Source organism: Aotus nancymaae, unplaced genomic scaffold (genome assembly GCF_030222135.1).
Source record: "Aotus nancymaae isolate 86718 unplaced genomic scaffold, 86718_ANA_hifiasm-v0.15.2.pri h1tg000011l, whole genome shotgun sequence".
NCBI classification, from domain to species: domain Eukaryota; kingdom Metazoa; phylum Chordata; class Mammalia; order Primates; family Aotidae; genus Aotus; species Aotus nancymaae.
The window spans coordinates 32,160,662-32,174,195 of NW_026988422.1; the positions used below are offsets into that span (position 1 = coordinate 32,160,662).

Below are 13,534 nucleotides of genomic sequence, written 5' to 3' on the forward strand. Positions count from 1 at the left end.
TGAATAAAATAATAATAGTAAAATAGACCCAGCACGGTGGCTCATGTCTGTAATCCCAGCACTTTGGGAGGCCAAGGCAAGTGGATCACTTGGTGAAATACTGTCTCTACTAAAAAAAAATACAAAAATTAGCTGGGCATGGTAGTACACACCTGTAATCCAAGCTAATTGGGAAGCTGAGGCAGGAGAATGGCTTGAATGTGGGAGGTAGAGTTTGCAGTGAGCCAAGATCGCGCCACTGCACTCCAGCCTGGGCCACATAGAGACACTCTGTCTTTAAAAAAAAAAAAAAAAAAAAAATAGACCAGGTATGGTGGCTCATGCCTGTAATCTTGGCAATTTGGGAGGCTGAGCAGGTGGATCACCTGAGGTCAGGAGTTCGAGACCAGCCCAGCCAACATGGTGAAACCCTGTCTCTATATAAAAAAAAAAAAAAAAAAAAAAAGACTATTATTCCTGAACCTAGGATCTCATGTTTTCTTTGAAAGATACTGGGGAGGATTTGGGCTCACTCTACTCTACCTCCTTGATTCCCAGTCTAGTTGCTTATTAGAATAACCTGGAGCGATCTTAAAATTACACTGCCTGAATTCTATCCCCAAATAATTGAAAGGGAATCTGAGATGGGGCCCAGGGTTCTGTTGTGTGTGTTTTGTTTTTGAGACAATGTCTCGCTCTGTCACCCAAGGCTGAAGTGCAGTGATGCAATCTCAGCTCAATGTAACCTCTGTCTCCTGGGCTCAAGCGATTCTTGAGCCTCAGCCTGAGTAACTGGGATTACAGGCATAAGCCACCACACCCAGCTAATTTTTGTATTTTTGAAGATGGGGATTCACTATGTTAGCCAGGCTGTTCTTGAACCCCTGACCTCAAATGATCCACCCACCTCGGCCTCCCAAAGTGCTTGGATTACAGGTGTAGGCCACCACACCTGGCCAAGATCCGTGGTTTTAAAATGTCTCGAGGTTGAAAACTTCTATCTATACACAAAAAAAACAAAAAACAAAAAACACAACTACACATTACTAGCAGCTTTATTCATAATTGCCCAAACTTCGAAGCAACCAAGACATCCTTCAGTAGTTGAATGGATAAATTGGTATTTATAGACAAGGGAATGTTATTTGGCGCTTTGAAAAAATGAGCTTTCAAATCATTAAAAGACAGGGAGGAAGCTTAAATGCATATTACTAAGTGAAAGAAGCCAATTTGAAAAGGGCATAAGGCCGAGCATGGTGACTCATACCTGTAATCCCAGCACTTTGGGAGGCTGAGGCAGGCGGGTCACCTGAGGTTAAGTTCGAGACCAGTCTGACCAACATGGTGAAACCCTGTTTCACCATGTATTTTTCTACTAAAAATACAAAATTTAGCTGGGTGTGGTGGCAGGTACCTGTAATCCCAACTACTTGAGAGGCTTAGGCAGGAGAATCACTTAAACCCAGGTGGCAGAGGTTGCAGTGAGCCGAGATTGCACCACTGCATTACAGCCTGGGTTACAGAGTGAGACTGTCTCAAAAAAAAAAAAAAAAAAAAAAAAAAAACGTGGCCACATACTGTATAATCCCACCAGTGACATTCTGACATTCTAGAAGAGGTATACTGGAGACAGTAAAAAGATCAGAGGTTGCCAGGGGCTGGAGGTCAAAGATATGACTAGGTGGAACACAGAGAATTTTTAGGTCAGTGAAACTATTCTGTATGACACTATAATGATGGATACATGTCCTTATATATTTGTCAAAACCCATAGAATGTACAACACCAAGAGTAAACTCTAATGTAAACTATGGCTGTTGGGTGATGATGTATCAATGTATTTTCACTGATTGTAACAAATGCATCCCTCTGGTAAGCGGTATTAATAGTTAGGAAGGCTGTGTGTGTATATAGAGGCAGTGGGTATACATTTCCTGCTTAATTTTGTTATAAAACTAAAACTTGTCTTAAAAATATATTTTTAGGCCAGGTGTGGTAGCTCATGCCTGTAATCCAAGCACTTTAGAGTCCAAGGCGGGCAGATCACCTGAGGTTGTGAGTTCAAGACCAGCGTGACCAACATGGTGAAACCCCATCTTAAAAAAAAAAAAATATATATATATATATATATATATTTATTTATTTATTTTTTCCGAGACAGAGTTTCGCTCTTGTTACCCAGGCTGGAGTGCAATGGCGCGATCTTGGCTCACCGCAACCTCCGCCTCCTGGGTTCAGGCAATTCTCCTGCCTCAGCCTCCTGAATAGCTGGGATTACAGGCACACGCCACCATGCCCAGCTAATTTTTTTGTATTTTTAGTAGAGATGGGGTTTCACCATGTTGACCAGGATGGTCTCGATCTCTTGACCTCGTGATCCACCCGCCTCGGCCTCCCAAAGTGCTGGGATTACAGGCGTGAGCCACCGCGCCCGGCCTTATAAAAATATATTTTTAAGAAGTTATCCAGCCAGGCGTGGTGGCTCACACCTGTAATCCCAGCACTTTGGGAGGCTGAGGCAGGCAGATCACGAGATCAGGAGATCTAGACCATTCTGGCCAACATGGTGAACCCCTGTCTCTATTAAAAATACAAAAATTAGCTGGGCATGGTGGCACGTGATTGTAATCTCAACTACTCAAGAGGCTGAGGAAGGAGAATCACTTTAACCAGGGAGTTTGAGGTTCCAGTGAGCCAAGATCATGCCACTGCACTCCAGCCTAGTGACTGAGTGAGACTCCATCTCAAAAAAAGAAAAAGAAAAAAAAAAAAAAGTTATCTAGAAATTGATGCATGGAGAAGGCTAAGAATCCCATTTGGTCATGAGAATGAGGTAGTTTTCCTTCTATATAGTAAAGCAGCAACTCTTCTATTATACATAAACACCTCTTTAGGTTTTTTTTTTTTTTTTTGAGACAGTTTCACTCTTGTTGCCCAGGCTGGAATACGATGGTGTGATCTGAGCTCACTGCAACCTCCACCTCCCAGGTTCAAGGGATTCTCCTGCTTCAGCCTCCTGAGTAGATGGGATCACAGGCACCACCCACCATGCCCAGCTAATTTTTTTGTATTCTTAGTAGAGATGGGGTTTCACCATGTTGGCCAGGCTGGTCTTGCATTCCCAACCTCAGGTGATCTGCCCACCTCGGCCTCTCAAAGGGCTGGGATAACAGGTGTGAGCCACTGTGCCTGGCAGGTTAATCCATTTCTCAACCTACTAGGGACTCCATATCTACTACTCAGATTGAATTTAATCCCAAACATTCTCTTCCCCACCCCTCTCCCCACCCCTGATGGAGGAAAGACGTAAATAACAATCTTAGCTTTTTCAGTTCCTTATGGTTTGAAGCATGGAGTGCCACACTCTCACCGAAGCTCTGCAGCCTTCTGAGCACACTCCAAAGAGCTTCTGTTTTCAAAATTTTCATCTTTAGACCACATTTTCTCAGGAGACTTGGGTGGCTCTTCCACTTGCATGGTATTGCTGGCTGTGATGGGGGCACTGTTAGGCATGCATACACCAATGGGATTAGCCATTCTTATGACATTGCTCAAAGAAATTATACTGTTAGAACCAGAAACACTAAATATAAAAGGGATAATTGGAAACTTGTTACAGGTTTAGAATTGGGTTCTCACACATGTAAAAAGAAGTTAAGGCCGGGTGTGGTGGCTCATGCCTGTAATCCAAACTCTTTGGAGGCCAAGGCGGGCGGATCACCTGAGGTCGGGAGTTCACAGCCTGACCAACACAGTGAAACCATCTTTTTTTAAAAAAAAAAAAAAAAAAAAAGAAGTTAAATGAGTCAGTAATCTTGGTACATGTCAAGAAAAATCTTATAAAATATAGCTTTCAAATGTCAAACAAAAACAAAGGAATTACGATCTAAGAAAAAAATATGAATGGAAAGAGGGAATACCTTAAATTGAGAAAAGGACCTTTGTAAGGTCCAGCCCTACGGGGTTCTGAGCCCCTTCCTGCTGGTGCGGAGATGAGAAATTGTAGAAATAAAAGATGCAAGACACAGAGATAGAGAAAGGAGAGTTTGGGCCCGGGGGTCCACTGCCAACCAAATGGCGGAGTCCTGAAGTGGCCGCGAATGCCGGGATGCTCTCACTTTTACCGAGTTGCAAATCTGGGGGCAGGTTAGGTAGGGCGTGGTCTTGGTCAGAGACGGGGACAGGGTAGATAGGGTGTGGCAGTGATAGGGTCGAGTATATCATGTGTCATTCAGGGAGGGGCTCAGGAATTTCTGGCACCCGAAGTAAAGTAAGGAACACAATGCATCAGCACTTTTTCCATACTTATCAAAAAAGAACTACAAGATTTATATTACTATTACTGATTATCTAAGAAAAAAGGAACCAGGTGCAGAAGCAGAACGTAAGAGTAGACATGGAACATGACCACTGAAGCACAGCATCACAGAGATAGTTAAGCACCTGGATGTCTGTGGGTCCACCTGACAGCCATCAGGCCTTACCACAAGAGCTTGGAGAAGCTGAGTTTTCTCCTAATTCCTCTGGGGAAGGAGGAAGTCTCAGCTATTTTGGATGTCTCCTTCCCTAGCTAGCTAAACAGTGGGTGCTTTTCCAGCACTGGCACTGCCGCACAGCCAAGGCACCCTCCAGCAGCCCTTATGCGGGCACGTGACAGAGGGCTTAGAGCATCTTGCCTTAGTGTCATTCATTTCACCATGTCACCCCAGGTTCACACTTCCTACCTGAGAGGCATTAGTAAAAGAATTAAGCTCACCTATGACTAACTAAGATCACATATGAATAACTACTAGGATTATATTTCTAATTACTTTCTTCTTCATTATTTATATGGAAATAGGCTGAGGCTTTTTGCTCCTGCCTCGGAGCTTAAGGGATCTCCCCCCTACAGACCTTTATTTTAATTTCCTCAGAGGACAGAGAGAAGCTTTTTTCCCCATTTTTAAGCAATGACTAGGGTTGACTTTCATCTTCTCTGATGAGGCTGAAAAGACTCAAATCACCAACATTCACTTGTTCCCTAAATTATGCTTTTCTAATTAAAGTGGCAGGATAACAACATGGGATAAATGAGAAGAACTCACAGTTCACTGGGTTCACTGGCTATTTCACCTCTGGTGTTTTCACTTGTCGCATGCTCCTTAAACGACGGAGGGGCTGTGTAGCTTAGCCTGTCCCTTGGCCCTAAAAGTTTAGATAGAAGATGCAGACTCAGAGGTTCCTTCTCTTCACTTTGGAGCACCCCCACCTTTGTCTCTGTACAGGGGAGCTTCTTTCTTCCTTCCCCCTTCTCTCTTGTCTTTTAAATTCGCTGTTCCTTAAAACTAAAAAAAAAAAAAAAAAACATGTAGACTCTGGCAATACCCTCCAGAACACCAAATGCTGAAACACACAGGCTCGAGTGTAGAAAGTCTTGAGACCTGGGTGAAATCCTTATGACAATTGGTCCCCGAGGAGTTTGTTTTTTTTTTTTTTAACTCGAACTGCAACTAAAGTCACCTGAACTATAGACCAGCAAGTGAGCAAGTACAAATAGGAGAAAAAAAAAAGAAAGATGGAAGCTTGTCCAGGGCAGAGACTGTATCCAACTGTAACCATCTTTATCTCTAGTGCTCAGGACATAAGGGGTACCCAGCTATGCTGAACTGTTAAATGGAAATGAAATTTAAATTCATGCATTTTTTTTTTTTCGCAAATGTTTGGTTGTCTGGAGTACGGAACTTGAAATCATAGGACCATTCTAAGCAAAATAAGTGAGTATTAATAAGAGTACTTAATTAGCCTGGCGCAGTGGCTCAAGCCTGTAAACCCAGCACTTTGGGAGGCCGAAGTGGGTGAATCACGAGGTAAAGAGATTGAGACCATCCTGGTCAACATGGTGAAACCCCGTCTCTACTAAAAATACAAAAACAAGTTGGGTGTGGTGGTGCACACCTGCAGTCCCAGCTACTCAGGAGGCTGAGGCAGGAGAATCACTTGAATCCGGGAGGCACAAGTTGCAGTGAGCAGAGATTGCGCCACTGCACTCCAGCCCACTGGAGTGAGACTGTCTCTCAAAAAATTAAATGTTGTGTGTAGATTTTTTTTTTTTTTTTAAACTTAGGATACTCATTCCCAATTTAGATCCATGGGAATGGGTGTCTACCCTAGAGATTCAACGTTGGGTTTGGTTTTTGAGGTTTTTGTTTTGTTTATGGAGGCGGAGTCTTACTGTCGTCCAGGTTGTAGTGCAGTGGTGCCATGCGGGCTCACTGCAGCCTCCACCTCCCGGGCTCAAGCAGTCAGTGTCCCAGGTAGGTGGGACTGCAGGTATGTGCCACAAGGCTTGGCTAATTTTCATATTTTTTGGTAGAGACAGCATTTCATTTTTACCCAGGCTGGTCTCGAACTCCTGGGCTTAAGTGATCCACCTGCCTTGGCCTTCCAAAGGGCTGGGATTACAGACATGAGTTGCAGCACCCAGTCATCAACGTTGGGTTTCACAGCAGCCAGAAAGAGTCAGAACTCAGACTATTCTATCTGTAATACAGGAAGAGGAGAAATTGCGACTGATCCTGGTCACTTACCGCTTACTTCTAGACCTATGTTTCAGGAATGGGCTTTGAGAAACTATGTACCCTAAGGAAATTGAATGCAAAGTTTGTCTATGTGTGCCTATATTTTTGTTGGGAGAAGGGTCTTAGCTTTGATCGTGGTTTCAAAGGAGTCCACTTTCCCAACGGGCCAAGAACTCCAGCTTTAGAAGCACAGGTCTTCTGGAAATGCTGTCTTTCCAACCAAATAGCCCAGTAGTACAGTGGAGGGAGGCCTGGTAAGACCACTTATGATGGAGATTTGCAATGTTATCTAGGTTTATTTTCTAGACCTGCTCTGGAACTGACCAGCAAAGTTCCCATTTTCTGTTGTCTGATTCTGCCCTCAGCTGTACTCCATGGTGAACTGAGAATTTTAAACCTCATTATCCCACTCAGGAGAAAAGATCTTAGGGAGGCAGAAAGGAGGGAGTGAGAACAAAAGAACAAAATGGGCAGAAGAAGGCAGTGAGGAAAACGTGGCTGGCACATCAGTCCTTGCCAGTGTCTTAGCCCTGTCAGGCATGTGGCCTTTAATCTCACCCCTCTTCGGTTTCTCCAGCACCGATGCACCAGAGGTGTGGAGCTGTCTGTGTCCCACGGGGAAGCGAGGCTGGGCGCGGCGGGGGGCGGTGGAGCTGACGCGTTGGAACTGCCCTTGCAGTCGGTGCATCTGGGGGCGCTGGTGTATGTAGAGGCGCTGCCGCCACCCCACGTTTTGCCGGCGCCTTGTGGTCTCCGAAAGCGGCGCAGCCTCCCCCGCTACCGCTACCGGCAGGTCCCGGCCAGCAGTGGTCAACCGGAGCAAGGTCGTCCTCAGCCTGTGGACAAATAGAACACGTGGCTTCTCCTTTCATGACAGTTACTATTTCTACAGTTTATTTGGACAAATAATCATGAATTGATCTGTGATACGTATCCATCTACTGTGGTCTATTAATCACTATTTAGAGACCGAGTGTTGCTCTGTCGCTTAGGCTGGAGTGTAGTGGCAAGATCTCGGCTCACTGCAACCTTCTCCTCCCGGGTTCAAGCAATTCTCCTGCCTCAGCCTCCCTAGTAGCTGGGGTTACAGGCGCCTGCCACCACACCTAGCTTATTTTTGTATTTTTAGTAGAGACAAGGTTTCACCATGTTGGTCAAACTGGTCTCCAACTCCTGACCTCAGGTGATCTGCTTGCCAAAGTGCTGGGATTACAGGCTGAGCCACTGAGCCTGGCCTAATCACACTTTAAAAAGATTAATCTTTTTCTCTGAAAGTGTCTGAGGAAAAAAAAAAAAAAAAAAGATTAATCTTCTGTCCCCAGTATACTGTAACTTTTTGATGACAGGGATATTGTGGTACCCGTCTTTATTGCAGTGATCATGCCTTCACCTTAGTAAAAAAAAAAAAAAAAAAAAAAAAAGAGGCATTTCCCCAATATATTTGTGTGCATTTTAAAAAATTATATATAGATTTCTGTACTAATAAGTCATTATAAAATATTTTTTAAAAGGATGACAAATATAAAAATGTTAATACTTTTTCTATCCCACTTGTCTGTACACCCTTGTATATGTGCTACAAACTAAGGATAACTCCTTTATTGCTTTTAGTAACATTATCTTGACCTAAAATCTTTTTTTTTTTTTTTTTGAGACGGAGTTTCGCTTGTTACCCAGGCTGGAGTGCAATGTCGCAATCTCGGCTCACCGCAACCTCCGCCTCCTGAGTTCAGGCAATTCTTCTGCCTCAGCCTCCTGAGTAGCTGGGATTACAGGCACGCACCACCATGCCCAGCTAATTTTTTTTTTGTATTTTTAGTAGAGACGGGGTTTCACCATGTTGACCAGGATGGTCTCGATCTCTTGACCTCGTGATCCACCTGACTCGGCCTCCCAAAGTGCTGGGATTACAGGCTTGAGCCACGGCGCCCGGCCTTTTTTTTTTTTTTTTTTTTTTTTTGAGACAGAGTCTCACTCTGTCACCAGGTGCCAGGCTGGAGTGCAATGGCACAATCTCGGCTCACTGCAACCTCCGTCTCCCAGGTTCAAGTAATTCTCCTGCCTCAGCCTCCTGAGTAGCTGGGACTACAGGCTCAGGCCACCATGCCCAGTTAACTTTTGTATTTTTAGTAGAGACGTGGTTTAACCATGTTGGCCAGGATGGTCTCAATCTCTTGACCTCGTGATCTGCCTGCCTCGGCCTCCCAAAGTGCTGGGATTACAGGTGTGAGCCACTGCACCCAGCCTTCTGTGGTTATTAAGTTTAAATGAGTTCACAAGGGTGGGGCCGTAATTAGATAAGACTGTGGCCTTATAACAAGAGATTTTTCTCTCCCACCTCCCAAGACACAGTAAGAAAGCAAGTCAGCAAGCTAGAAAGATGTGTTCTCCTTTCCATGTTGAAATTAAAAAAAAAAAACAAAACAAAAGATAGCCCTCACCAGGATCCGTGCTGGCACGCTGATCTCAGACTTCCAGCTTCAGAACTCTACGAAAACCAATGTCTGTAGCTTATATCACCCAGTCTGTGGTGGTCTCTTATGGCAGCCTGAGCTGACTAAGTAAATGTCAGAACAGGCAGGCAGTGTGTCTAACTGTAGCTTTGTGTACGTCACTTAAGCTTTCTGTGCTCAGTTACCTCATTTGTAAAGATTAAAACAGTACGTACCTCACTAGATTGTTGTGAGGATTAATAAGCTAAAAAATATATATGTAAAGCACTTAGAACAGTGAGGGTACTGTGTAAGGGCTTCAGGTGTTAGCTATTATTACATATCATTATGCCCAGATAAAGAAAACCAGGCATAAAATAGCTAAGTAACTTGCCCAAAGCCAGAGGCATAGAATCCAGGTTAGCCATTTACCATAATCTCAAGTACTCTTTGATTATCAACCAAGAAGCAAGATATTTTTGGCCCATACAACCTTCTGACTTCACTCAAGTCCTCCACAATATAAAAAAGAAAAAAACAAATCACCAACTCTGAAGAATACTGGTCCACAATGAAGGCCTACAATCCTGCAAATTCTAAATGAAGCTCTGAATCACTCCTGGGGGTTACCATGAGAAAGCAAAACACTGCCCTTAACCTTAGGAAACTGGTCTGACAACTAGTCTTCCGTGTTGTTTGAAGCTGGTCTGTGCTATTCTCTATTTGTTTTTGTTTTGAGACCTAGTCTTACTCTGTCACCCAGGCTGGAATGCAGTGGTACAATCTTGGCTCACTGCAACCTCTGCCTCAAGCGATTCTCTTGCCACAGCCTCCGGAACAGCTAGGATTACAGGCACCCACCACCACATCTGGATAATCTTTGTATTTTTAGTAGAGACGGAGTTTCACCATGTTGGCTAGGCTGGTCTTGAACTCCTGACCTCAGGTAATCTGCCTGCCTCAGCCTCCCAAAGTGCTGGGACTATAGGCATGAGCCACTGTACCCAACTGCTATTTTTTTGGACACCTCACAGGACACCAGCACGAAACAAATTCACTCCAAAACCATGTTTTACAAAACAAACCATGTGATACAAAATAAGTATCACTGGCTAATATTTTCTATGTACAGACAAAATTAGTGCCACTGCCATCCACAAAATACCAAACATCCTTCTCTCCAGGTTAACATGAGTGACTGCAGCTTCTTTACCAACCATGGCTTCAGCCTTGCACTAGTCTACCCTCCCTGTAGATAAGATTTATTGATGCTTGAGTCCAGGAAGTTGAGGCTGCAGTGAGCCAAGACTGCACCACTGCACTCCAGCCTGTGTGCCAGAGTAAGACTGTATCTAAAAAAAAAAAAAAAGAAAAGAAAAAAAATAATTTATTGAGATACCCAAAGATAAAATTGTGCTTGCTTTCTGACAGGACCAAATCTGGAGCAAACCTGTTTCCTTGGATCCTCCCCCAAATCACCCAACCAACCAAAGCTCAGATGCTGTAAATTCTAACGCATTTACTGAAATGCCTTTAGTTCCCCATGGTGTGCATTTTCTCTAGCTGTAACGAATAATAAGCTCAACTACAGTTTATGTTCCTGGTGGTCCTTGGCTGGAAGGCCTTGACACCATTATCTTCAAAATGTGTCCAAGAGATATACTCCAGACTTTTCACAACTCCCATTGTTCCCATCTGTTTACCTTCCCTCACCTCCGTCTCAGATTTCTTTCCAGATCCCCATTTTCTAAAGTAAGTAATCTAAGATCACTGTATATAGCATATTTTGAAATTAAGAGTTTTCACTTCTGGGGCAGGCATGGTGGCTCATACCTGTAATCCCAGCACTTTGGGAGGCTGAGGCAGACAGATCACTCGAGGCGAGGAGTTCAAGACCAGCCTGGCCAACGTGGTGAAACCCTGTCTCTACTAAAAAATGCAAAAATTAGTTGGGTACAGTGGTGCCTGCTTGTAATCCCAGCTACTTGGGAGGGTAAGGCAGGAGAATCACTTGAACCTGGGAGGCAGAGGTTGCAGTGAGCCAAGATCAGCCCACTGCCCTCCAGCCTGGGTCATAGAGCAAGACTCTGTCTCCCCAAAAACAAACAAACAAACAAAAACCACTTTTCCACCTCTACTACTCACTAGGTATCTCAGGCTAGTTATTTAACCTCTTTATGCTTCCTTTTCCTCTTGATTATACCTCCTTCAGACTATTAAATGAATTAATAGTATTTGTAATATCAAATTAACTGCCTGGGCAGGATGACTCACACCTGTAATCCCAGCACTTTGGGAGGCCGAGGTGGGGGGATCATTTGAGGTTAGGAGTTTGAAACCAGCCTGGCCAACATGGTGAAACTCCCTCTCTGCTAAAAGTACAAATATTAAGGCTGGGTGTAGTGGTTCACATCTGTAATCCCAGCACTTTGGGAGGCCAAGGCAGGTGGATTACCTGAGGTCAGGAGTTCAGGGCCACCCTGGCCAACGTGATGAAACCCCCATCTCTACTATCAAAAAAAAAAAAAAAAAAGATTAACCAGCCATGGTGGTGTGTGCCTGTAGTCCCAGCTACTTGGGAGGCTGAGGCAGGAGAATTGCTTGAACCTGGGAGGTGGAGGTTGCAGTAAGCCAAGATTGTGCCACCGGGCTCCAGCCTGGGCAACAGAGTAAGACTCCATCTCAAAAAAAAAAAAAAAAAAAAAAATTACCCAGACGTGGTGGTGGTAGTGCAAGCCTGTAATCCCAGCTACTCAAGAGGCTGAAGCAGGAGAATCGCTTGATCTCAGGAGGCAGAGGTTGCAGTCAGCTGAGATCATGCCACTGCACTCCAGCCTGAGAAACAGAGTGAGACTCCATCTCAAAATTAAATAAAAAAAATATAGATAGCACTTACAACATGCCTACATGGATCAATATGATCTTTAGTTTTGTTTTATAAATGAAGACTCCTTCTTTTACCTGCCCCTGGAGGCTTCGTTCCTCTGAGATTTTGATCATTCCTCCTGTCTCCATCCTCTTTTGTGACCAGAGGAGGAGCCTGTCCAGTCTTATTCTGTGGGCTGAAATAGTATCACCCAGGCTCTTAATGATACTCTGTGGCCTGTGGTAACAGTCTATCAACATGTTTGGCAAAAAAATAGACAAAAGCAATATTGCTTCAAAAATTATTTTTGGCTGAACGCAGTGACTTACATCTATAATCCAAGCACTTTGGGAGGCTGAGGTGGGCAGATCATCTGAGGTCAGGAGTTCAAGACCAGCCTGGCCAACAGGGTGAATCCCCATCTCTACTAAAAATACAAAATTAGCTGGGCATAGTGGCAGATGCCTATAATCCCAGCTACTTGAGAGGCTGAGACAAGAGAATTGCTTGAACCCAGGAGGCAGAGGTTGCAGTGAGCTGAGATCATGCCACTGCACTCAAGCCTGGGGGACAAAGCAAGACTAGGTCTAAAAAAAAAAAATTATTTTTGGAGCTCAACATCCTTGGCATTTGAATCATTTTCTGGTATAGGCATCTTAGCAACACGTATTCCTTTTTGTTTAGTGTGATGTAGGCCTGGTGTAGACACAGCTTTTAAAAATTTAAGAACTTTAAATACCTTTTTTCTTTTTCTTTTTTTCCACTGTCCTCAGAGCAAGAAGATCAGAATTAAATACCTTTTGATCTCATCCTGTTGCTTCCAAGAAAGCTCCTTCACCAACATGTGATCTTCGCGAAGTCGAAAGAAACTGTCCTCCAGTTCCTCCCGGTTCATCCTGCTCAAGGGTGGTTGAGTTTTCATATTCTTACCTAAAGTCCCGAAAGAGTAAATGGACAGTATTTTTACATACATTTTTTTTAACCCTTCTGGTCTCTCATCACATCTTGCCCAGAGAGCATAAATCTATTTTGAGTCAAGTATTTATGAGGAAATTCACAAAGTATAAGAAATGACTCCAGCTGGGCGCAGTGCTCACACCTGTAATCCCAGCACTTTGGGAAGCTGAGGCAGGTGGATCACAAGGTCAGGAGTTCAAGACCAACCTGGCCAACGTGGTGAAACCCTGTCTCTACTAAAAATACAAAAATTAGTTAAGCATGGTGGTGAGCACCTAGAATCCCAGTTACTCCAAAGGTTAAGGCTGGAAAATTGCTTGAACTCAGGAGGCAGAGGTTGCAGTGAGCTGAGATTGTGCCACTGCACTCCATCCTGGGCGACAGAGCAACACTCCATCTCAAAAAAAAAAAAAAGGAAATAGCTCCTAGTGGAGGCTCTTTTCTGTATTATTACAGCATGAGGGTGTGACTCAACCTTCCATCTAGAAAGTAGATTCTCTAGACAAAAATATCCAATAAGGCTTTTATTCTACTTATTTTGTTTCTTTTTGAGACAGGGTCTCGCTGTCACCCAGGCTTGAGTGCAGTGGCGCAATCTCGGCTCACCGGTTCAAGACATTCTCCTGCTTCAGCCTCCAGAGAGGCTAGGATTACAGGCGCCTGCCACCACACCCAGCTCGTTTTTGTGTTTTTAGTAGAGATGGGCTTTCACCATGTTGGCCAGGCTGGTCTCTAACTCCTGA

At 44.1% G+C, this 13,534-nt stretch overlaps 1 protein-coding gene across 10 annotated transcripts in view; it reads right to left on the reverse strand.

The window, feature by feature from the left end:
* The window catches only part of RPGRIP1 (RPGR interacting protein 1), a 97,089-nt gene that overhangs the window by 67,782 nt on the left and 15,773 nt on the right, over positions 1-13,534 (reverse strand). For 6 of the 10 annotated variants that reach the window (XM_012466159.3, XM_012466152.3, XM_021674851.2 and 3 more), the window contains exon 1: positions 3,350-3,817. In XM_012466159.3, coding sequence (XP_012321582.2) covers positions 3,350-3,516 — 167 coding nt within the window. In that variant the 5' untranslated portion in view covers positions 3,517-3,817. Of the gene's footprint in view, positions 1-3,349; positions 3,819-5,063; positions 5,164-7,094; positions 7,373-12,631; positions 12,765-13,534 lie in introns of those variants that run through there. The other 4 variants (XM_064374779.1, XM_021674850.2, XM_012466173.3 and 1 more) reach the window with 3 other exon arrangements.